General features: G+C 33.7%; 2 protein-coding genes across 4 annotated transcripts; both read right to left on the minus strand.

Annotated features, from left to right (window-relative positions):
- Window positions 1–43: 43 nt before the first annotated feature.
- On the minus strand, window positions 44–11,397 carry LOC111793443 (N-alpha-acetyltransferase 35, NatC auxiliary subunit). Of its 3 annotated transcripts, none has more exons than XM_023675315.1 (16): window positions 11,078–11,397; window positions 9,891–9,958; window positions 8,933–9,088; window positions 7,110–7,277; window positions 6,719–6,854; window positions 5,833–5,912; window positions 4,489–4,761; window positions 4,273–4,416; window positions 3,492–3,626; window positions 3,116–3,214; window positions 2,496–2,552; window positions 1,500–1,704; window positions 1,087–1,205; window positions 825–893; window positions 588–686; window positions 44–502 (listed from the first exon to the last, which is right to left on the minus strand). In XM_023675315.1, the coding sequence occupies exons 1-16, from the start codon at window positions 11,202–11,204 to the stop codon at window positions 263–265; spliced, it is 2,175 nt and encodes a 724-aa protein (XP_023531083.1). In that variant the 5' UTR covers window positions 11,205–11,397; the 3' UTR covers window positions 44–262. The 3 variants fall into 3 exon arrangements, with proteins under 3 accessions (XP_023531083.1, XP_023531082.1, XP_023531084.1); XM_023675314.1 differs by having other exon boundaries at window positions 6,704–6,854; window positions 11,078–11,396; XM_023675316.1 differs by lacking the exon at window positions 11,078–11,397 and having other exon boundaries at window positions 6,704–6,854; window positions 8,933–9,091.
- Window positions 11,398–12,403: 1,006 nt separating this feature from the next.
- Window positions 12,404–19,610, minus strand: LOC111792846 (probable sucrose-phosphate synthase 1). The gene is made up of 13 exons (XM_023674445.1): window positions 19,413–19,610; window positions 19,210–19,299; window positions 18,546–18,787; window positions 18,220–18,283; window positions 17,408–18,106; window positions 16,026–16,142; window positions 15,780–15,911; window positions 15,504–15,680; window positions 14,748–14,801; window positions 14,603–14,665; window positions 13,597–14,532; window positions 13,327–13,454; window positions 12,404–13,044 (listed from the first exon to the last, which is right to left on the minus strand). The coding sequence occupies exons 1-13, from the start codon at window positions 19,608–19,610 to the stop codon at window positions 12,765–12,767; spliced, it is 3,180 nt and encodes a 1,059-aa protein (XP_023530213.1). The 3' UTR covers window positions 12,404–12,764.
- Between the last annotated feature and the right edge of the window lie 4,213 nt (window positions 19,611–23,823).

The following is a 23,823-nucleotide window of genomic DNA, read 5'->3' on the forward strand; positions in this document are numbered from 1 at the left end:
AACTTCTGGACTTTATGATTTAAAAAATGGGGAAAGAAACTAATGAAATCAAAACTGAAACTATATGTTTTATTACCTTATATGAGTATAAATTACAAATGATAAAGAAAATGGGAAGATAAAAGAATACATAAACTAATTCACTCATGGCACCAAGGAGGGAGGGATTTCATTACCTTTTAAACCATTGTGTGCTTCAAACCTCCAACTAAACAACCTTTACGTGCAGAAATGGGAGATAGACCAATAAAGTAAAAAAGCTTCAAGATCTCTTGACGAGAGCAGTGCCAAAATATGGGTGGTGATTGAACTCGAATGAAATCTTTAATGAGGGGTCAAGAGCCCCTACCTTGTGGATCAGGTTCAAGGCGACGCTGTTGTGCTCTGCAACTAGCTCGATCCTTCGGAGTTCGGCCAGTTTTTCAGGGTCGTTTGAGAAGCTACTTTTCACTTCCTTTGCTATCTTCTGGGCATCCTTAAAGCAATTATATGTAACTAGGTTCTGTAAGGCAAAAGGGATAGTTGAGTTTTTTTTCCACATTAATGTTACATATTTGAATTACTTTTGCAACATTTAGAATACTCACAGAAATGCGAGCCAAACGAGTTGATTGCTCGTACGAACCAAATGTGATATTGTCAGGAATGCAAGCCTTCTGTAGAAGCTCAAAATGTTGAAAGAATCTCTGCAGAAGAACATGTAGCTTGTAATTTGAACTAAATTTAATAACAATGTTTTCAATCAAAGCCTTTGATTGAAAAGAACGGCAAAAATTTAGCTTTGCAGATAATTATGCTTTCAATAAAGTTAAAGAAAGACTTACCTCATACTCACTATTGAAGGGGCTTGGACTCTGTACGATCATATGTTCATTCCTCAAAGCAGCAAGCATCTGAAAGTTTTGATTAGATTAGTTTCTTCTTCTCTAAACTATTCATCATTCTTTTTCTCTAAATTATTTCTTTTAAGAAATGAAAACTACTGGAAAAATTCATTTTAAAAAATAAGATCATCAAAATTTAACCATTTTTAATTTGAAAAATGCCTACCAGATTACTTTTTCGCAAACAACGGAGTATAATTACCATTAGTAGCCCTTCAGCGAGACATATTTGGCACTGAAGAAATGAGACTGCCGGTGGAATTCGAAAATCCTTCCCAATATCTTTTGAGGAGGCTCCTTTTTTCTTTCCTTTTCGTTTACCTGATTGACATAAGATGGGAATAAAGCCAATCAGATCTAATATTTTCTAAAATGGCGCTATATCCACACAAAAGAAAATTCAACAAATGGCTGATTATATTCACATAATTTTCTAACCTAAACAAAATCAAATTTAAATGCCATCCAATTGTATTTATATTTTCAAAACTTGTGTTCCCTTATAAAGCTATAAATCTAACAGGATTTTTTTTCCCTGGGATATTTCTTTGAGTTTATTTTAGAGAAATATGACAAATACCGTGCCTATCATGGTAGCCAAGATAGCGAACTCACCGGTTTCATTGCTCATCAATGCTCTTAGATGTATCTTCTCCACGAGCTTGATTAAGACAACAGAAAGGTACCAATATACCATGCAATACTCGCTAGGGGAGTACAACTCTAATTCAAAACCTAAGACAAGGAACCGAGTAGAAATCCAATAAGTTTGCTCCTCTACCCAAACGAGGATGTGTTGGAAAATCTTCATCCATGCATTCTGCAATACCAAATCGTTTATTCTTCAACATGGTGTCCTTAAGTTATAAGTCCGAAGAAATCAGCTATTGTCAAAGGGCCATTTGATTACTATCACGTATCATAAAATTGCGAAAAGTGAACAGTAGAAAATACAGCTAGCAAAAAGTTTAGATCTGCTTAAGTTCAAACACAAAATGTATTTTAGAGAGAGAAGAGGATTCCTTTGTGATATGCAAATATGAAGCTTCCACTTTGATATATATACAAACGGACAATACAGAAGAGAAACGATTCATTTTTCCATTTGTTGCAACATCAATTATAGTACAACTTTGTTTACAGAATGCTGTGAGCAGCAAATGGCAATGTTCCTTGCTAATGCTTACCCACATGCCAAAACTTTGTTAGGAATATTAGTAGGCAGATACTAGAGATATTTTTAGAATACTAGGACAGCATGTTTGTCATTAGGGAGTTGGTTGGTGAAAAAAAGTAATAAATAATGAATGGTGAGGGGGTTGAAGGTGACAGAAATTGGATTGAAAACTATCTTTCTATCACCTTCCATTGCAAGATCAGGTTCCTGTTGAACTTTTGTTTACTTCCCAATTATTAAATATCTTTCTCATAGCAAAATTCATGAATTAAAATCTAAGCATACATGTTCATGCCACAAGAAAATGAATTCACCTAACACTCCTTTATAGAGCAAGCCTACGAGAGAAAGCAGGGTTATTGATGTTTGATGGAGCTAAAAATTGAACAGAGATATGGCTAACTCATGCACAAATATAGAAAGTTGAAACACACCTCTCCATTTGATATGCTCAATATTTCAGAAAAATCCCTTTTGAAAGCCATCTCCATCTGCCAAAACAACATTTATAGAAGAACATCGTCATTCATGATGCCATTGTTAAAGATGTATTATGAATGCTTTCAAGTCTTCTAAAAAAGGCTTTATTAGATAAAAATTATAATATTCCTTTTCACCGACTGCCAATCAATTTTTCTATTGAGATTTAAAAAAATGTTCCCCCTACACTTTTGCAAAAATCATATCTGAGCATCAATTAGCAGCTCTTGGAAAGGAAGTCTTTTCATTACATAACACTGTTCCCAAGACATTACGGTACTTGATCAATACATATAACATCTTTTAGTCATAAAAAATAGGTTAGATAAACAACATGAATTTGAAAACTTAACAAGCTAATAATATAACATTTCAATTTTTATAAAATATAACATTATTCAAGCATAAATCTTCAAGTGTCCCACATTTCCTTTCCTAAAGGGTGCGACAGATTATAAATCCCTAAGAGCTAGCTATTGTATTTATAACTAACTAAGACTATTAATGAACTCTAAGGATGAAGGCAAAACAAACAGACGAGAAGTTTCAAACATAAAAGGAAAAATGAACATACCTGCATGTAGATAACACGCCAATCCTGTAAAATCTTGCCAAGCTTGCGTCTTTGCCATGCAGAATTTGTGCAAAGTACCTTGAGCAAATTTATCACTAACTGCATTTGGAGTTGATATACGACAATTTATTATGGCTTTATCCAAGAAATCAAAACAGTTACAAAATTTGTAGTTCTCCCATAAGATAAACATCTAGACATGAGTTACGTCTTAAAAACCATTAATTATAACAGTGGAGAAAAATACATGACAGAGCTACAACATTTTTGCCTCTCATGGAAGTAGGAACTAAATCAGAAATTTTAAACAGCTAATGAGACTTAAAATTAGACGAATTATAAAATAAACAAATAACATAACAATGGTCATCCAAACCTGTCCTAGTTGCACAATGTATTGATTCTTCTGATTTTCATGGTTTTTGGCAGATTCAGGCAATCCCGCAGCTTTTGTGATCACTGCATAGAGAGGATCCCTTCCGTAGAGCTTCCCATCTTGAACCAGAAGGAACTGATCAAGAACTTTTGTAGTTGAGAATTTAGAAATAATACACGTATTAGCAAGAAACCTTTATTTATATAGTTATTTCTTTGAAACATGGAACATTTTAAGTAATGCTAGAGAAATCTCAATATTATGAAGTGGAAAGTTTTTCCACCAGTGGTGGTTCTCTCAGATGACTGAGGAAAGTTAAAACCGGACAATTTCAGTTTGCCCAACACGCATGATTGATATTTCATTCAAATGCATAGCTTTCTGATTAATACTCCTTAATGTAAAGCAAAAAAACCATATTTAATTATGTAAAAATTAAAACCAACCTGGTCCATTACAGGATACAAGATGTGTGTTTGTCAGAACTCAGAGAAACAAAAAGGACACAAGATGCTGGCAATGTAGCTGCAATAATGTTGAGAGCTTTTTGCAGTAAAAAAATATTTGATTGTCCTTCAAACAATATTATTTTTTGCAACAAACCAATGATTCAATAAAGGAAAATTACCAAAGAAACAAGATATATATCAGTTAAATCAATTTTACATAACCATCATCATCAACCTTGGTCTTTTCCAATTCTCTCTTGAATTCTTCGAGTGAAAAAATTACACACTCATCAGTGGTAAACTCAGTAATAAAGGAACCAAATGTTACAAACCTGAAGGAGAGATCTAGCGACCAAATCAGGCTGAGTTTTCTGGAACTGAACCACAAAGCGGAAAACACCTTCCAGAAGTGGGTCCAGTGAATAGGAACATATATTATCTAGGTCATGAAGCAGTTTCACAAAATAATCTACTGCCTGTTAGGAAATTACACTATGTCATATAATAAGCGGTTATGATAAGACTACAATATAGGTCAAGTTTCTCACCTTTTTCCAGCTTAGTAGTTTGATTGCCCGCGGTGGAGTAGGGGCAGACAATCTGCAATTCAAACTAGAATCAAATCCTAGTGGTTGACGGCCTGAAGCAGTTGTCATATCCTCTAAACCATCTTTGCTCATTCCAAAACCATTATTGCTAAGAAAAGTGGAAGAATTGCGGATCAAATCAAGCTCCAACAAACAGGACGCTATATGTTTTCTTGCCAACTCTAAGCCTCTACCTTGAGGCCGCCTCAGACAAGTGAGGACATGGTAGAAATGCTGAAAGAAAAGTAAAGACATGAAAATAGAGCAGATTTCACATTATAGATATTACAAACTAAATGCAGACATCTAGTGCTGTAGTGATGAGTCAAGTTAAAAGAATATAATTCCCAAAGTAAAAATGCAAGATTAAGAAATACCTACCATTTCTATAATTTAAATGAGGAACAAGACCATATACAGTAGGAGAAAAAACCAACGTACGAGCAACATCATGTTGATAATAAGGTAAATGAATTAAGCATATGTTAGCGAAGACGCTTAGGCCAATAGATAAGAGAGTTCCCAAAAAATCCTAACTGAATGAGAAACAAGACCAGTTAAAAAGTATAAATGGACCAGAATTGCTATGAATGACTTCTTTCTAATAATTCAGTGGTCAGAGTTAATGCATCATAAATAAAATACCCAAGAAATAGGTTCAAACAAAATAGCTTGGAAATGAGCGCAGACCACCAGGAAGACAGAAACTGTATACGTTTCATAGATTAGCCACCTTTCCTCTTCAATTACACAACATAGAATTAAATAACAGATTGTTGACTGATAGCACCTGGTTGAAATTTTTTTCAACCCTTCCACTCCTTGTTAGGTTTAGGAATCCTTCATCCCTAAGGCCTTTAGGCTGTTATTTGTAATCTTTTTATTGATATTTTCAGTTTCTCATTAAAAAAATGCAGTTGTATTTCTTGCCTGATGTTCTTCCTTTTATTTTTATTTTTTCACATAGGAAACGTGATTTTCCTGTTATTCTTCATCCTTCTACATTCTTTTTGTGAATGTCCAAGTTTTGAGAAGTTCGTTAACTAGGATTAACCTATGAACCCTGTGAAATAAATAACGTTAACTTTTTAAATAAAAATCACCAACTTGACAAGATACACAAGGATTTGACTCAATCGTCATGGCCAATATGCTTGCTATTTGCCAATACAAAAACATTTTGAAGACAAACATCATATGTTAACATCCCAAAAGTCGACTTGGTAATCAAGTATGCATTAATTAGGTTATGCACAAGACAGCAATCCAAAGAAAAATTAACCAATAGAATACGTTGGTTAAGACCTTACGGAAGCGCAGGCGACATAACAGAGCCCTGCAGTAGTCTTCTTCCAGATCAAAATTACTTTGAAACGGCTCTGCAGCTGCAAAAAAAGCCAAGAAAAAAATGAATATTTGAGATCCCTAAATTATCTAGCAGCTGCAATTGTGAGAGAAAGCGGAAAATAGAGATGATGAAGGCATGAAGCTTGAAATAATAAGGGGAGTTTTAACCACCATGGATTTGCAAGATCATTGATCAAGTGAAGAAGTGGAAGTACTATAGAGAAATGGGTTCAAACCCATAGTGGTTACTTGGATAGTAGCCACCCACTTGGGATATTTCCCAACAACCAAATGTAGTAAGGTCAAGCAGAATTTTGGGACCATAAGACCAACCCATTATGGTTGAAAATGAATTACATAGTCTATAATCTACTTTTTCTAGAGATGATGCCTTACACAGTTATACCCCTTTTTTCTTTTATAATGTTCTAGGTTTAATAACCTACTTGCTTCTTGTTGAAAAGCTAAATAAATGAACAACATAACTATATGTACACACACACGCATTAGATAGAAAAGGGAAAATGACTCACGATCATCGACCTCATTGTCAACAATAATACATAAGACAATGTTATAGAGTCACCAACATTAAAAAAAAAAATCTAAAGGGAGATCAAAAAAATGTAGCTAATTCTAATTTTTATGTAGCTAAAGTCCACTAGTTAAGTTCAGCTAGTTATGGTTCATATGATAATATGGTATACTTCAACTTTTTAGAAAGATATTCTGTTGGCACATAAACTTGTAGATCAGGTCAATAAAACAAAATATACCACTATGACTTTTTAACAACGGAAATTATTTAAGCAGGGAATGAGCAAGTTGCCTTCGGGTGCTCTACTTTTCGGTAATGAGGATTTACAAGCCCGCAATTGACGGCAAATTGTTTCTTCAACAGCATTTAGCATTGATAAGCATTTTTCATCTCCATCCCCACTCAAAGGAAGACCATATGCCATTATGAAAAGATCCTCTTCCTGAAGAAGAAAATTGTAAGGTAATTAGAGGGGAAATAGTAAAAGATGATACTTTGCACATAGAAAGATTAAGGCATTCCATAAAGATTATTGCACTAATTTCTCAGTTCTTCTTTATCTAATAAATCCAGCCACAGCATTATCATTTCACAAGAAAAAAGATTCAAAGAAAATACAAATCTTTTGAGAACAACTTTTGAGACCTCAAACTGAACAGAAGAGAAGTAGAGACGAAGAGCTGTTTGAATACTTTACTTCATGTGTTCGTGCATCTGAGACAACAGCAATAACTGCCTTGCAGGTTGCACGTATGACACTGCAATAGGAATGCAATAATGCATGTGAACTTGTTCTATCAGGCCTCAGAAGATAAATGCAAGAGAAGACAGTCTGTGCCAATGAGTGACCCTTGTGCCATGTTGCCTGTTGCACAAGGTCACAGCTTAATTAAAGAAGGACCAGAAAAATATGAAAATTAAACAGCAGGTGCAACCAATATCCATGGAATATAACATAGGTAAAAGACCCGATAAGAAGCAAGCATATAAGTTTGGTCTTATGTCATGAAGATTACGTAAATAATTTGTGCCTTACATCTTGGATATACTTTGCTTCTATTGGTTGGCAGGCAAAGTGCATGCCTGACACATGACCACAATCCTTAACGATTAACCATGGCATCAATGGGCTACAGGCCCAAAGGATCATACATAACTTGCATACTATTTTTACATGCCATCTAAATTCTTATTTCCATGATCTATATTAAAGAAAATTTTCATAAGGATTATCAAAATTCAAACATAGTACTTGCAAACAACGCCCAAAAAATTTATTATTTTCAAAAGAAAATAATAGTTATAATAATGAAAGGGAGAACATGTGGTTGTCTCTCTACCCATCCCTTTTTCTGTAGGCCATTAAGTTCCTATTCAAATGACCAAATTTTGGTGGAAAAAGAACAGGAATTTTTTGGGGAGCATTTGAATAACTAAGGGGAAGTTGCATTCTCCTCCATATGAAGAACATTTAATACGTTGGGAATATCAGCCAGAAAGATAATCGTTCTTCATTGCAGATGGTCAAGGACATTTCCTAGAAAACCTAATTCTCTTCGGTACAGAGTGATTGATAGCAAAAATGGGAAGGACTTCATGGGAAAATTCACACAAGGACGCTCACGTTCCCATTCTTTCAATATAATACCATGGACTCACATTGCTAACTTGTTCCAGTGTTTGATCCATTCTCTAAATTTCCATTGCCATGGGTAGTGCTAGTGGTTCTTTGAACAAATTTTAGAGTAAGGGGCTAACTTGAGAGGAGCTCCAGTTCAAGACTTACGGCCTACAGGATCAGGGTGAACTTAGTTGGGGGTTGCATTTGAGAGGAAGGTTGAAAGATGGTGATTTTTTTATATAAATATAGTAGAAATACTTTTCATTTACTTAGTGAGAAGTACATCAAAATGTGAACGAAAATGCCATTGGTTTTCCTATGGCTTGATACAAATGATGTTTTTCAATAAGAAACAAAAGAATATATTACTGAACAAAGATTACAAAAGGGGAGATGAGATGTCCCCACACAGCCAAATGGGTTACGGAAAGAACTCCCGATTGACCATAATATGAACAAGATATAATTACATAAAGAATTGCAAAGAGCCAAACGGTATCCCATAACTCATTGAGACTACACATTTTCTCTTTGAAATGATGTTTGTTTAAAGAAGTTGGTGTTTCCTCTATATTGTTCCAAACGGTGTGTTTTATGTAGAAAGAACGAAAAAAAAAACATGTCAAATACAAATTAGTACAATTCTCATAACAATCATCAGAGTAGAAAGCTAAGTGCATCNTTTTTTTTTTTTTTTTTTTTTTTTTTTTTTTTTTTTTTTTGGTGGGGGGAAGGCATACTCCCTGATGTCTCTTTATGTACAACAAATCTTACATAGAAGTAAGTCAGGAACTGTATGCACAACTCTCAAAACAACCAAGGCTACGTCAAGCAATAAATTGTAAAATAATATGAATGTTTCCAATTAAAAGTAATAAGCATAATGGAAAAGGGAGTACCTCACAAGAAAGAAGATGGTCCATGATATCAATAGTGCACTGAACATCAACTGTTCCATCAAAGCTCAGAGGAATTGGCGCAGCACCATTCTCAATAGCTTCATCAACAGAATAGTACTTACATATCATACCCGAGTCCATTTTTGGATCCATTATCTACTAAAATGGCAAATTCAAACCAATCAGCAACATGTGGGTATAAAAGGAAGAGAAAAGAAAAAAACAAGAGAAACATAGCAAATGAAAATAGTGCCACAATCCTGACCAGCAACATGTTGGAAGTGGGGGCATCTAAGCATGCACCACCTATACAGGGCCTTTAAGATTGAGGGTTTTCCAAATTCTAGGAAACGTATAAACATGACCATTCAAATATGACTAGCTAAAAATACATGCCGCCTTCCATATAACATTCTGATAGGTTGTAACCAGATAAAATCCACCCATAATTTGTAGTATCTCAAAGACATATATATACCAAAGTAAGGATGATAATAAAGCATCAAAAAGTGAGAAAATCTTCCAAGAAATGCATACAAGTTCACTTCTAAGAACGTTGTTGAACAGAGAAAATCCGAACAAATTCATCTACCCAATGCATTGAAGTCAAAGCATGAAACTAGACAGCATCAGCCCATAATGAGTAAGGTCGCATATTTATAAAAATACCATATGAAGGATGATAAATAAAACATCAAAAAGTGAAGAAAACCTCAAACCAGTACAGTGCAAGTTTGCTTTACTGAGCACATTATTAAACATCATCTTGTAGATTACAACATTAAAAAAATAACAAATAACAAAGGGGGAAATAGTTCAAAACTTATTTGAAACAAAGATATAGGTTTCGTACAAAGTCCACCATTATGAATAGATAATGAATGTAAAGAAAACACCAAATATTCATTTTTTTCTAACGCATAAATGTTTTCGTACAAACTAAACTATGAAGCAGTACCTCTAATGCAGACATGGCAGAAAAAAGATTGAAGTTCTCCCCATGAATAAGTTCCCCGTCTTGAAGATCTGAAACAAGATATACTTTGTAAAGATGGTTGTAAGGAAAAAATGGAATCCAAAAACGACAACATATGCAGTTATTCAAGTTAATTAGGACAAGTACAAAATTGAGTATCAATGAGTAACTTTCGATCACAGAAATATCAGTAGAAAACAAACAGAATAAATTAACAAAATAATAAACGAAATTGAAAACTTCGTAATAATATGAAATATAAATAATTAAATAAATTAATTTATTTCATACATAGAACTAGATCAACACACCATTCTTTTAAATGAATCTACTTAATCGTTCCAATTCAATTCTTTTATGCAGTAAAGGATTAAATGTCTCTCCAGTGCTGAGAGGGTGACAGAAGTTATGAGATGAAATTCAAGCAGTGATAAATTGCAGCTGGAGAGGGCAAATTTTTGCACATTGTTGAATGCAATTTTTTCTTTTTCCTCTTTTTAGTTCGACAATGTGAGGCATGGGATACAAACTTTCGACATTTTGATCGAAGATATTATACCTTGACCAAGTGAGTTATGATCTTGATGAATGAAATATTGTTCGGAAGGAAGGTAAACACAACAATAAGAATTTATTTCTTCTTCGTGTTAGTATGAGCTACAAAAACAAATGAACCAACCCCAAACTCCATCGCTCAACAAACAACACCATTGTCAAAGTTAAACCCTGTCGTTATTTACATCCTCTGGCAGCGTAGTTATCATAAACTCAACGCAATTCCAAGCCTCCATTTAACTTAAAACCATCAAACGGCTGAACTGAATATAATCAATTTCCCTTTTCCCGCTATAATATTTGATCTCTCTTGTAAAGACAAACAAAGCAATGTTCTTAGTCTCATCTCTAATAACGGATCAAACTAGGCCACACGACATTAGTATGTCCAACCACAAAGATTTAAGAAACAAAGCTAATTTCACTTTCATCGCACCGTAAGCTAATCAACTCAACTTAAGTAAGCCAATCAACGCCATTTCGAATCACAAAAAAACAATAATAATAATAATCACACGAAACACAATGACACAACAAACAACATCTAACTCCTCAAACGAAACAATCACAATGTCTGATGCAATAAGAAGATGCAAATAAATAAAAAAAACAACCTCCACAAGCAGCTTCGAGAAGAGGCGACACATCAGCCCAGACAGTATGTTCGCCGGAAGGAATAGGGGAGGCCATTTGAGGTGCATGAGCGCCCACAGTTCGCTCTTCTGCTTCTTTATCAGCCATCGATAGCGGCTCGAGTTCAGAAGCTTTGATCTTCGGGTCTTGGACAAGTCGTCGTGTAGAAGAAGCTCTGATGTAGGAGGAGGGTGTCGGTCTCCCCAGCAGCAGGAGGGAGGCTTGGTTTAATTTGATGACCAGCTTTCGCAGTAGTTTAACAGCGTGTGTCGAGGGAGTAAGCTGAAATAGGCTTAGGGCTTGACTTTGTATTGTAGCCTCTTGCCTGCACGCGGATCAATAATTAGAACGTGAACCCAAGGACAAGCCAAAATTACAATCGCCAATTCCACATAAAATTACCTAATTAGTCTTTTCATAATTAAAATGAATTTGTCATTTATTTTCTGTTTTATATTATTTGAATCGCTTTTCTGTCACTTTTTTTTAATTATAAATAATAAAATTATGACTGATTGATATATTTTTTATACTATATGAATATTTATTTCTTAATATCGATATTAAATTTTTATTTATAAATATATCTTCGTTATGAGTTCATAAATTATCTATTCGTGAAAATTCCACATATAATTAATATTATAATCAACTTAAATATATAAAGACGTGTATGACTTATAAGCTTCAATATGAATGTGATGAGAACATCATAGGAAAAATAAAATTATACCTCTAATTCTTGAGATATATCAAGTAAAATTTGAAATTAATAACGATATAAATTTAAAATTTAAAATTAATAACGAAATGAATTTAAATTATGAACTTTTATAAGTATGTTAATCATTTTCATTCGTTAATTAATTGAAATTTAAAAATTAAACTCCTTTTCAAAATTATTAGCAATTTTGAAATTTATACAAATTTAAAAGTTTGATTAATATAGTTATCAATATGAATGTAAATATTTGGAATATTTATTGATAGAGATATGAAATTTTAAATCATACTATATTTATTGTTTAATCAATATAACTCTTAATATTTGGCAATTAAATGATTTTTTGCCCATAAAAAAATAAAAAAATCAAAAAGCCATTGCATGTCTGTTTGAAGGTTAAAACACTAACTATTTATTTAGCATAGCTTCAAGTTCATAACAATGTAATCATAAATTAGTTTTTATATTTTAAAATTTATCATAATTAAAATTGCCAAACAATTTAATATTTGTATTTTGTTTGAGAATTTCAATAATTTAAAAATATTCTAAATTNAAAAAAAAAAAAACAATCAACCCAAAATTAGTTGATGTATTATTTTACTTTGTAATATTATTAATTGAAAATAGAACAGTACAAACAATGTACATGATATGAAAACGTATCATAAACTTACCCCATAAACAAACTTTCATTAATTTTTACAGTAACAGCTACCATGAAAGCAGTAGCAAGCTAGAAGACACTGGAATGACAAAAATACACAAGCTGCACACAACTGAGATTCAGCTTCTTTGTTTTTTTATCCAAAAAGGTGGCCAATTGTTATTCATCATTTTCTTTTTCTTTTTTTTCTTTCTCTTAATTTTTTATAATGGCCGTTGAAGACGATCAGAAACGTACCAGAAGAGCTTTAGTTCCAACTCCAAGCATTAGAAATTTTCTAGCCTTTGAGAAGTCCAATGGTCTCCAAGGAAGCTCGAATATCAGCACTGCTAGCCTCTTCAGAAGCTTGTGCAATATTTGCAGAATCAACTGGAACAACGTCTGAAAGAGGGTAACTTCTATTAGCATGGAGCTGGTTGGCTGCGCCGTTACAAACGCCCTTCAGAACCACACTTTTGTGCACTCCACCAAGTAACCCTTCGTAATCTGTGTCCCCACTTTCTCCAACAAACACAACCATTTTTGATAGCTCCGTCCCCCATCGAACATAAAGATACCTGACACAGTTAAATGGTAAGGTCCTCAAAGCTTATCGTAAAGAAAAAGGTCATTGTTTCATAGTTTCTATGTTCCCAGACATTTAAATTCCTCGTTTCCAGCAGAATCCTCGCTGCTTATATAATTCAAGACATATTGGTGCAGCAGAGTTGTAGTTTCTCACAGGATTACCACATGCATCTTCCAATATCCATGGTTATAAAATTCATGAAGAAAACTAGAATATTGAGCAAGAGATTTAGTAGAAAATATACAAGACCATGTACCATAAGTAACAGTACCTGAGAGCCTGGGAACGAGATGCCAGTACAGGAATTATATTTAGCCTGGTTCCATTCTGAGAATAAACAGCATGACAACGCAGAGCTTGAATTCTCAGCGATTTTCTGAGTTCCTTAACTACTGGAATCTGCATGAAAGCAAAGGAAATTCTTGACTTATACACTCCTGAGACATGCAATCAACAAGCTATGCCTCTAAATGAAATACATATAGCAATAAAGAAAAACTATAAAGAAAAGTCACGTCATCACTAAAAGTTCGAGAATTACCGCATCAGGCTTCCGAACATTAAAAGTGTAACAATAATTTGTTGAAAGTTGTTCAGCTGAAGTTACAATTTTTTCCTCCGTGTTAGTGTTCTTATCAGAAACCGAAGAAGCCCATTTAACTAGAGTTTTCCTTAATCCTTCTCCACCCCATCGATATTCAATGTGTGAATGGTAATAGAAGTCGACCACAAATGGATCATCTTCTAGATTTGTGGATGAATAATAAAGATCACTGCCACTATTGCAAATGAAGGCATCAAAATCATTTGCGTGGTAGCCCCCTGAGACCAGAAATGAATTTACTTCAGAAATGGTCAACGATGTAGAGAGAATAAACCCTATAGTGCCTTCATTCCTTTCCTTATCCACTGCCCCAAACAACTTTCTCGTGGTATCAACGAGACCTGCAATACTATCACAATCCACTGCAATAACAAAGAGATGTTTTCTCCTCCTTAATGCTGGAAACTTGCCAACATTTGCATTTTGATCAGCTTTTTCCACGACTGATTTTCGTGTATCCTTTGAAACGCCCTTTGACCAGCTCAATACAGCATTCTCTAATTTATTTGTTCTATCAGCAGCGTTTCCTTCCGACTCAAGAGATCTATCAGTTCCACTATTCTTCTCTCCATCTAATGAAAACTTCAGGTTTAGAGAAATGTCTTGTATATCTCTCCACGAATCACCGGGTGAACCTGATTCTGAGTTATCATCTTCATCTTCATTTCTTTGCCAATGTGGATACCTCGGTTTGCAACTAGCAATTCTTGATAGATATGTCTTACAATGCTCTGGCCATGAAAATAGGTGAATATTCTTCAAACCATTTTGCCGGCATCTAGCCCAGAGGTGCTTGTCTGCAACAAGCTTCAGAAGAGCATCAGCGATAGACTGTTGATCGTGTGGATCAATAAGAAGACCATTGTCGAGCACCTGCACAACAAGTGTGAAGCATGAGCACCAACGCTTCTAAGCAAATTTTTATGGCTAAAAGCAGGCATACCCGATGTATATCAACAGGGCCTCCATTTTTTGTGGCAACAATAGGTAAACCATGAGCTGCCGCCTGATAAACAAAAGTGCAGATAACTGGTTAATAAAAGAAATGCTACTGTGAAAAGGAAAAGTATGGAAAGAATAAAAATCACCTCAATAAGAGTGAGTCCAAATGGCTCAATGAATGCTGGATTTATAAAAACACCCTGCAAATCATAAATAAGGATTCCAACTTAAAGGATCAGTGTTCACAGAAAAAGCAGAACGCCACAAGAACATGAAAAAGAACAAAAAACGCCAAGAATGTACAAGAGAAGATATCCCAAAATTCAGAATGGACGGTACAATAATAAGCTAGTATTTAAGAGCATGATGATGCAAATTACAAAATATTAGCCACTGGCCTCCAAAAAACTTAATAAAGTGCATATCATATTTCTCAAAGAAAGCCAGTCAACGTTTAGTGTGAAAAATCTCTTTCTTAAACCATTTTCCAAAATTCAAAGGATTCTTGCTAAATATCAAATTGACAAATAGTCTTGTGAACCTCAAAATGCAGTATGTATGTGCATGAAAGAAACTACTTAAAAGCAAACTAGGCATAGCACCCACAAATCTACGTTGATGGCCAAAAAAAATAATAATGAATTAGTGTCCATGGTTCGAAAGCCATTGTAACGGTACCTGGAAGAAAAATATGACTTAAGAATTAGCAAGGTGCAGTGAGTGTATGACATTTCAGAGGAGTGTGCACATGAAAGAAACTATATAACTCAACTAACCAGCAAGCTGTAAATGATAAAATAATAGTTGGAGATAATATCTCGAGAATTTAGTTAATAGTGTAAACGGGTCAAGAGAGATAAAATCAACTCAATATTTAGTCTTAGAGAATACAGAAGGAATACCTTGGTTTTTGCTGCCAGACGGTATATGTCAGGAACATCAGCTTGTTTGTGATGTTTAGGGTACGCCACTTGTCCATACAAATCATATTTGTCAATAAGTTTAAGCACTGAGAGAAGAACAGATGCATTTGTACTTGACATTTCATCAATTCCTTCTCTGTTACCCATAATTAGCGTCTGCAATGTATGAAGAAAAGTCACGGATAATTAACATGGCAGCAAACAGCATCAAGAAGATTGCCTGATCAATTATAGTCCTTTTAGGATTCCACGTACAAGGTTTGCAAGCTCCCTAAGTGGCCGACATTCTCCAAATGCTTTGACCAAGGTTGTGATGTTCTTCTTTGGATCTGGTCTAGCAAGGGCAAGAATCATAGGCTTACGAGGATTAGTGAAGAACCGCATTATCTGCAAATGCCAGAAGATAGGGTTGAACTATTAAGAAACCAGAATGATCTTCAAACAGCTAACTGTCCATATCCACAATAACTTAAAGTAGGAGCATGGTAAAAAAAACATAACCTCAAACCAGATAGGTGGATCTGACAAAGCAGGGTGTTCCTCACTTCCTTCTGTCTCAACGTCCATATCACCTTCAAGAGGAACAATATGATGGAACTCCATCCCAGGGGGAATTACCTGCAGAGAAGAAGGGAATTTTTTTAATATATCATATGAAATAAAAGTTGTCAAGGGCCCAACAAGCACAAACTTTTGAGATTAAGATGCAAGATGAAAGAAAATGAAGGGAAAAAAAAAAAAAAACAAACAAGAAGAAGAAGACAAGTAAACTATAATGTCCCAAATTCTGACCAAATGACGAGATTTTCCTGGCGGCACTTAATGTAAAAAATGGTTCAGATGAAAAGGGAATATTAAAGAAAGATGACAATGAAGGATATTACTGGTAATAGCTGCAATTACCATAGGACTGTGAAGCACATTCTATTTATTTCTTCCAGTTTATGTTCCTCCAATATAAAACTATTTCAGACAGTCAACAAACAGAGCTAGCCTGCCTCAGGCACGCAGTCAGACAACAGTATGCCTTTGTTTGTAATTGTTGTAACTTTTAAAATAATAGAAAAATCAGTGGTCACACCGAAGAAAATTAGTGTTTGGTAAATTTTAACTTTATATTTGAAAAAGTAGATCATAATGTTCGGAAAAATAATACAAACTTGTTATGATTGAGCTAAAATGACCAAAGTAGACACTATTTCAATTATTTTTATATTAATATTTAACATCCATTTCATTATAAATTAATGGTTCAAAACTTTATATAATTTAATAAAAGTTTAGGAAATACAGTTATAAAAAAATTTGAATCAATCAAAATTTTACTGATAAAGGATGAAATAGATGTAGAAGAAAAAAAAAAAGATATATAGACGGAAGGATTGGAATCTTAAAATTTTAGTTCCAGAGTATGAATTTTTTTTTTGGGAAAGCTGTTTTTAAAAGCTACTGGTAGGTTGATTTGGTGATCTTGCACCTAAGAAGAAACTTAAAAAGATAAATGAATGAATAATTAGTTTTGCCAAACAAGTAAAACAGTTAAAATTCTTTCATAATTTCATTTGTACCTCGTAAAAGCAATCCCAAATGCACCCTACATCACGCCATAACAATTTGTGTACAATTAGATGGAAAAATTTACAATGCGTGTACCTCAGAAGTTAAAACTCAATAATTAGTTTGATGAGAAAGGACTGCAACCTATCAATATGACTCAAGACTCAAATTTAATCAATATCAAGTAAAGAATGGGAAACACTAAATAAAGATGAAATAGCATCCAATTTTTTAATCTCATCAAGCATTAATTATGTTGAAGGTCAAATTTATTGCATAGATGCATAAAACTCAACATCAAGCATGCAGACATTTCAATAACTTACCGCCATTCGAGGCATGAATCTGCCGTAACAACTCACGTTACGCTTGATCCTAGCACGTAGTTTTCGTTCCAAGATTGGATCAAACCCATCATACAATCTCCATTGCTCTTCAATTTCCTGTCTAGTACTAGTAATAATTATTTCAGAGGCATCGAGGGCTAATTCTTCAGCCTCTATCCGCCGCATTATTTTGTATGTTGAATTTATCTCATCCCTTGACAATCGACCCTGTTTTAGTAATTGCTCCAATTTATCCCGACCTAATGAGTGGCCAGTAAAAAGCATTGGAACATTTAAAGCACCAGAGAGCAGTGCAGCAGAATCCCCCGCATCAGCATAATGCCCATGGATTGCAACTGGCCAGACTGGATTTCCCCCACCAATCTGCTCACCAAGAACTTTAGACATCTGGATGACATGGCTAAGTGCACCGTCAACAAATTCAGGGATGTGAGGCCACAGAAGTTCTTTAGGAATATATTTATCTCTTGGACCAAACGGTATACGAATAATATAGGCACCACTGCTCTCGCCCATCTCACCTACCAAGCCTTCTGAACTAGTCGGAGCCAGCATTTCTGTAGGTTCTGCATAGCTCCAATCTACATCTGGGGATGATACTTGTCTAGTGAGCAAATCTACCCGATACACTCCAGGCATTGATCCCAAGGCCCTAGCAAGTTCCACTACATACTTAACCTAAACAAAGTGGAGAAGTAAATATCAATCAGTTATGCAGTTCTATACATTTACTTAGAAAATGAAGTGTTATATAATTCAAATTTATAGAGACAGAATGAAACAAATATTACCTGACCACCAGTATCAGAATCACGGCCAAGCTCCATGTTATCCCCCCTTATCAGACCATGAAGGCTGCACAGCATTGATCACCAATGTTAATGACATGGGTAATAAAGGAAGTATCCTTTGGCAGTTTAAAGATAGCTATACAAATCTACAAGCTCTTCAAAGGTAAATGTAATGCAAAGAAATAGGAGACTATATTTGCCTTAGCTGAAGTAAAAGTATGCATGATAAACCAAGTGAATATGCATAACTTGGCAAGTTTGCAACAATAAAAGAATTGTAACAAAAAACAATTATATCCAAAAGAAAAGAAAATTCTTGCTCTTGCCTCACTAATACAATATATAGCTTTTTTCCCTTTTGTTGACTAGCCCACACCTCCATTGCATCAACAGAGCTGATTCTCGGCAAACGTGTTTTGGCGCTGTCTCCATGAACCGGTGTATCACCGACCACTTCTCCTTTCTCTCCCTCTGATAAATCTTCAGACATATCAGCTGTTGCTTCTCTTCGACCTTTTTCGCGTTCAAGACGACGTTTAGCCATCCTCTGGGCTTCCTCTCCTTCAAGCTATAAAACCATGGAATTCATAACTACTAGTTTTGTACGTAACATGATTTCCAATTTAACCATCACCTTTATATAATTCAAATTCAGCATAACAGATATTCATTCGGGATAATCCTTCCGACAGTTGTTAATGTATAAAAGAACTACAAGTTCTGTCAAATTTATTTTATGCCCGGTAATTTTCGAAAAATATAATTTAGAACACTCGCATGATGGTGCACAGGACATAATCACAATCTTCATACAGGAAACGATGAATGAACTCGAGAATGCAGCCAAATAGTAGGCAACAGGGAAAGAACGAAGAGAGGACGAGGTTTCTATATATATATATTTTTTTTTTTTCTTCAGGTGGCCTATGATGCATGCGAATCATCCACATAATCTGCGATTATTGGAGTTATTAAAAAAGAAGACCGAACCTGCTTCTTTTGACGAGCTAAGTTCCAAATCCTCCAGCACATATTCTCCAATCTAGTATTCCTCTCCTGGGGACTTCGGGTGGCTGCAGCCTTGAGCGAACAATCATGACAACAACAACAACCATAACAAGCAACTCAAGATCATAGAAAGAAACGCCATAGTTCGATAAATTAAGCGTGGAAGTAAGTAAATGATTGATTACCTTAACCCATGAGCGGTATAGATCGCTCTCGTCGAAGCCGGTGATGACCTCCTCGACGAAATACCGAGTGGGACTGAAATGTCCTCTCTCTCGGAGAAGCAGCGACGGCGATGGCTTGGCAGACTTGGCTTCATCTATACCAGGTCCAACGTCCAGAATTGCCTCCAAATAGCTATTAATCCAATCATTTCCAGCCATTACGCCTAAAAGTTGAAACCTCGATTCCTATCTCCCTTCTTCCTCCGTGAAGAGAGATTCAACTCTCGGAAGAAGAAAAAATGTGTGAAGGAAGGAAGACGAAGATGATTTATATGCGTGGAAGTTTGTAAAATCAGAGCCTCAGAAGTTCTAAATCAGTAGATTTTGACAATCGAGACTCAAAAAGATGATGAGATGCGTAATTGGCTGTCGTTTTCTTCCCTAGTGAGCGAGCGCGCTAAAAGCTCCACCGCTGTCATCGGCCCTGCATTTCACCATTAATACTCCTAGCTTCCGTGAATTTCTATATGAATCTCAGTTTTTTCGTTGCGATAAATTTCGGTAACAGCAGATCAATGCCCGATATAGATTCATCCACTTCAATCCAATGGTCACCAACAAATTTTGTAATTGACAGCTAAATTTCCAATTAATTAATTGTAAGAGGTTATTATATGTATATACAAATTTTCTTTTTGAGACAGTAAGACCTCTTACTTACACCTCACTATAATTAATTATTTCAATATTAGTAATGCTTCTCCATTATACTTTATATATATATTAAAGAAAATACCTTTCACATCAATATGGTCGTCAAAAATGTCACAGAAATTATTTTTTTAATTCTCTCCCTAAACAAATGGCCCAAGGATTTAAAAAGGTCGAATAAAATAATATATATTTATACATATATAATTTAGCAGTTTGCCACTTTTTAATGTGTACTTTTATATTATATTTTTTCTCTATTCTTTTTTAACGTATAGTTTTCCCTATTTAATTTTACTTTTTTTATATATTTTTTTTTGTAAACTTTTTATTTTCTTGCTCAAATATCGACTATTTAGTTAAGTTGTGACATAAAAGACGAAACTGACATGACATATCTTGAAAGTTAATGTATTGTCATTTCTTTTTGCAAATAAATGTGTTGTCATTTCGACCACGCACGTAAATATAACACATCATGTTGTTTTATTCTTGTTTATGAAATTTTAATTTAATCTCTCATATACTAAGATTATAAGAAAATTATAAAATTAAAGCTAAAATTTTTGAGTATGGTGCACCATTACATTAATTTTATTCGTTTAAAATTTTAAATTTAATATTTTAAATTTTAAAAAATAACTCGTAAGGTCTTCATGTCATATGTATTTGATGTGAGTTCGGGTCTTAGACCACTCAATCAAATAAATTTTATTCATTAAAAAATATTCCTAAAATTTAGAATTTCAATATGAAAATTATGGAGAAGTAATTAATTTATGTTGCCTAATTAACCATTTATATATCCGATTAAATATTCTCCTAAGATTTTAAAATACAACTCGAACAATTATTTTCACAATAAAATGACATGCAACGAAGGAGCCAAATAAATTCAAACAAAACAACCTAATTGCCCCAATTTTGAGAATGATGGCGGCATTTCGATTGGTGCCAAACCTTTCGAATTTTTGAATGTGACAAATTTTAATTCAGGTGAATTTTATCTTTAATCTTTTAAGTAATACTTTTGCATTTTTTTTTTTTAATAAATTCGAATGACTAGCCATTTTAATTATACTGTTCTTCATTTTTCATTTAATTAAACTAATTATTAAAAAACCATAAAATATTTTAAGTTTGTGATGTAATTTAAATGAAATGAACCGAGAAAATTAAAGTATTTTCACTTTTCGAATAAAGCACTTTCAAGAAAGGTAGGTAAAGATTTAATTACACGAACAAATAGGCTATAATGCTCTTTCCAGAAAGGTGGTAAAGATTTGTTCTAGAACATATTCCGACTTTTTAAAGAAATTTTGGCATCCTTCGTGGTTGAAGCCATACATAATCTTGTATATTTAAACTTTTTTTATTTATAAAAATCGTCAAAGAAAAATAAAACATTAGAAGACAGAGTGAAATAAGACGTGAATTATCTAAATAGATTTAGAAGAGTCAAGTCAGCAGATCTGGACGTTTGTTCTCACATCAATAAGATTCACGCACAATATTAGGTATAAACTAACGATATGATAGAGTGGTCCTTTGGACTCCCTACAAAATGTGGTCCTTCTTAGCCTCGCCCACTTATGGATCTAAGTGATAACTTGTAATACCTCGTACCCAGGATTTGAATCAAAATTTAGAATATGGATTCGACACTCGATGACTCCGATATTTCCCTACAACCCTTGCGACATGGTCAGATTATCTATTCTCACTTCTTAAGAGTGAAGATTATCCCCACATACCCACACGAGTCTTTCCAACATGTTTTGTCGTCACTCACATGCATCACAATTCTTAGGAGGTCACCCAACATAGAATTTCTCAAAGTAAAACACGTTTACCAATGAAGTTTCTATGTTTGAGCCACCGAGAGAAGAATGTGCATCTCACTCTCATGCAAACGTTATCTTCGTTCGTTCATATACTTTTTCTTTACTCGAGTATCGCATAACTCAGACACGTCTGAATACGTTGGACATGACAACACACTTAGTGAGATTTGTATGCAAGTCATCATCACAAATTGACTGTCTCTCCATTGGATCCGACATGGCAAAGGTCCCTTACGTGTCCTTATTTAACTCTAACTCTAACTTTCCTTTTCTTTTGTTAAATCACTTCATCATCATAGGTTTGATTTAATTTTAAATTTAGTCACCACAATCATAAATATTTTGTTTTTCTCCTAACAATTCAGTTAAACATTTGGTTGTAAGTCATTGTTTATCTCACGCTTATATTTTACCATTTTGTCCTTAAATACAAACTTTATTATAACATTTAAAATACCAATTGATTGTCAGTAATTTCGTTATATTATTAATCTTGACACTCGTGACTTAAACAATAATAAATATATAATATATTATAAAAATATTATTCAATTCGAGCATGATTCAAGAACAATTAACACGTATTTATTGGAGATTCAAAATTTCATAAATAAACAAATAAATAATATATAAATATAGGAATAATAAAAGAATATTATTCCTAGATCCAAATTCCAAACTCACATGGGAAGAAAAAAGTACTTTATTTTAAAAAAAGAAAAGTGAATGGAAATAATCCAAATTAGAGCGGTCCCAGTTTACGTTTGATTGCACATTGAAATTTAAAATACTATTTTATATTTTATTCGAATAATTACTTTCAATGATCGTCACCTTTTTCAACGCAACACGTCGCTCGTTTATGTACACCTAGCCCATTAATTTATTGACATTATTTAACTTTTTTTAAAATATTAATATCATTCCACTTAACTCGTTATACTAAAAAAAAAACATTCAATTAACTTACCTAAGGTTGTTAATATATTAATGAATATATGGTTGAAAATTAAGTCCAACCAAAGTTATGGTCATGTTTTTTTTGGTTTAAATTTATAAGAAAGGTTGTGGTTGTACTTAAATATTACATTATAAAAAATTAAATGATTTTGAATAATCTCGAAAAAAAAAAAAAAAAAACATATCAATTAATGTCGTGGTAATGCATTTTAAATTTACGTTTTAAGTCGTAATAGCGATCCTTTGTTTTCTATATTTCTATTTAGTTAAGGTGATAAAAGATTTACTTTTATTGAAAAAGGTGAATTTGGATCGATAGCTTTTTTTTTACTTGTAGATCAGACAAAACGTTTCATGAAAAGGTATAAAGGGGGAAAAATTAAAGTTTTTGTCATAATTTAGTGCAACTTCTTGCTAGTTTGAATTAATCAAGATATCCGTAGTTAATATTTAAAAAATATATTAATTATAGAATATATCTTATATATTCGTATCGGTTAATATTATTTGATTAGTAATATATTTTATTTTATTGTCAAGATTTAGTTAGTTTATATTTGTAAGTATTAGTTGGTAGCTTGTATCCTATTTAAACGTTGTGAATTTTATTTCTTATTGTTTGTTGGATGATGGAAGTCCCACATTGGCTAATTTAGGAAATGATCGTGCGTTTATAAGTGAGGAATATTAACTCAATTGTTATGAGGCCTTTTGGGGAGCACAAAGTAAAGCTCTGAAAGCTTATGGTCAAAGTGGACAATATCATACAATTGTGGAGAGTCGTGTCTGTCTAACATTCTTAACTTTATATTATTTTGAGTAATAATATTTTCGGATCTATTCAAACTTTTGAGCAATAGATATTGTGACAACAATAACTGCTTAACAGCTTAACAGGAAGAAAAAAAAAAAAAAAA

The sequence above is a fragment of the Cucurbita pepo genome, chromosome LG04 (assembly GCF_002806865.2).
Source record: "Cucurbita pepo subsp. pepo cultivar mu-cu-16 chromosome LG04, ASM280686v2, whole genome shotgun sequence".
Taxonomy (NCBI): Eukaryota; Viridiplantae; Streptophyta; class Magnoliopsida; order Cucurbitales; family Cucurbitaceae; genus Cucurbita; species Cucurbita pepo.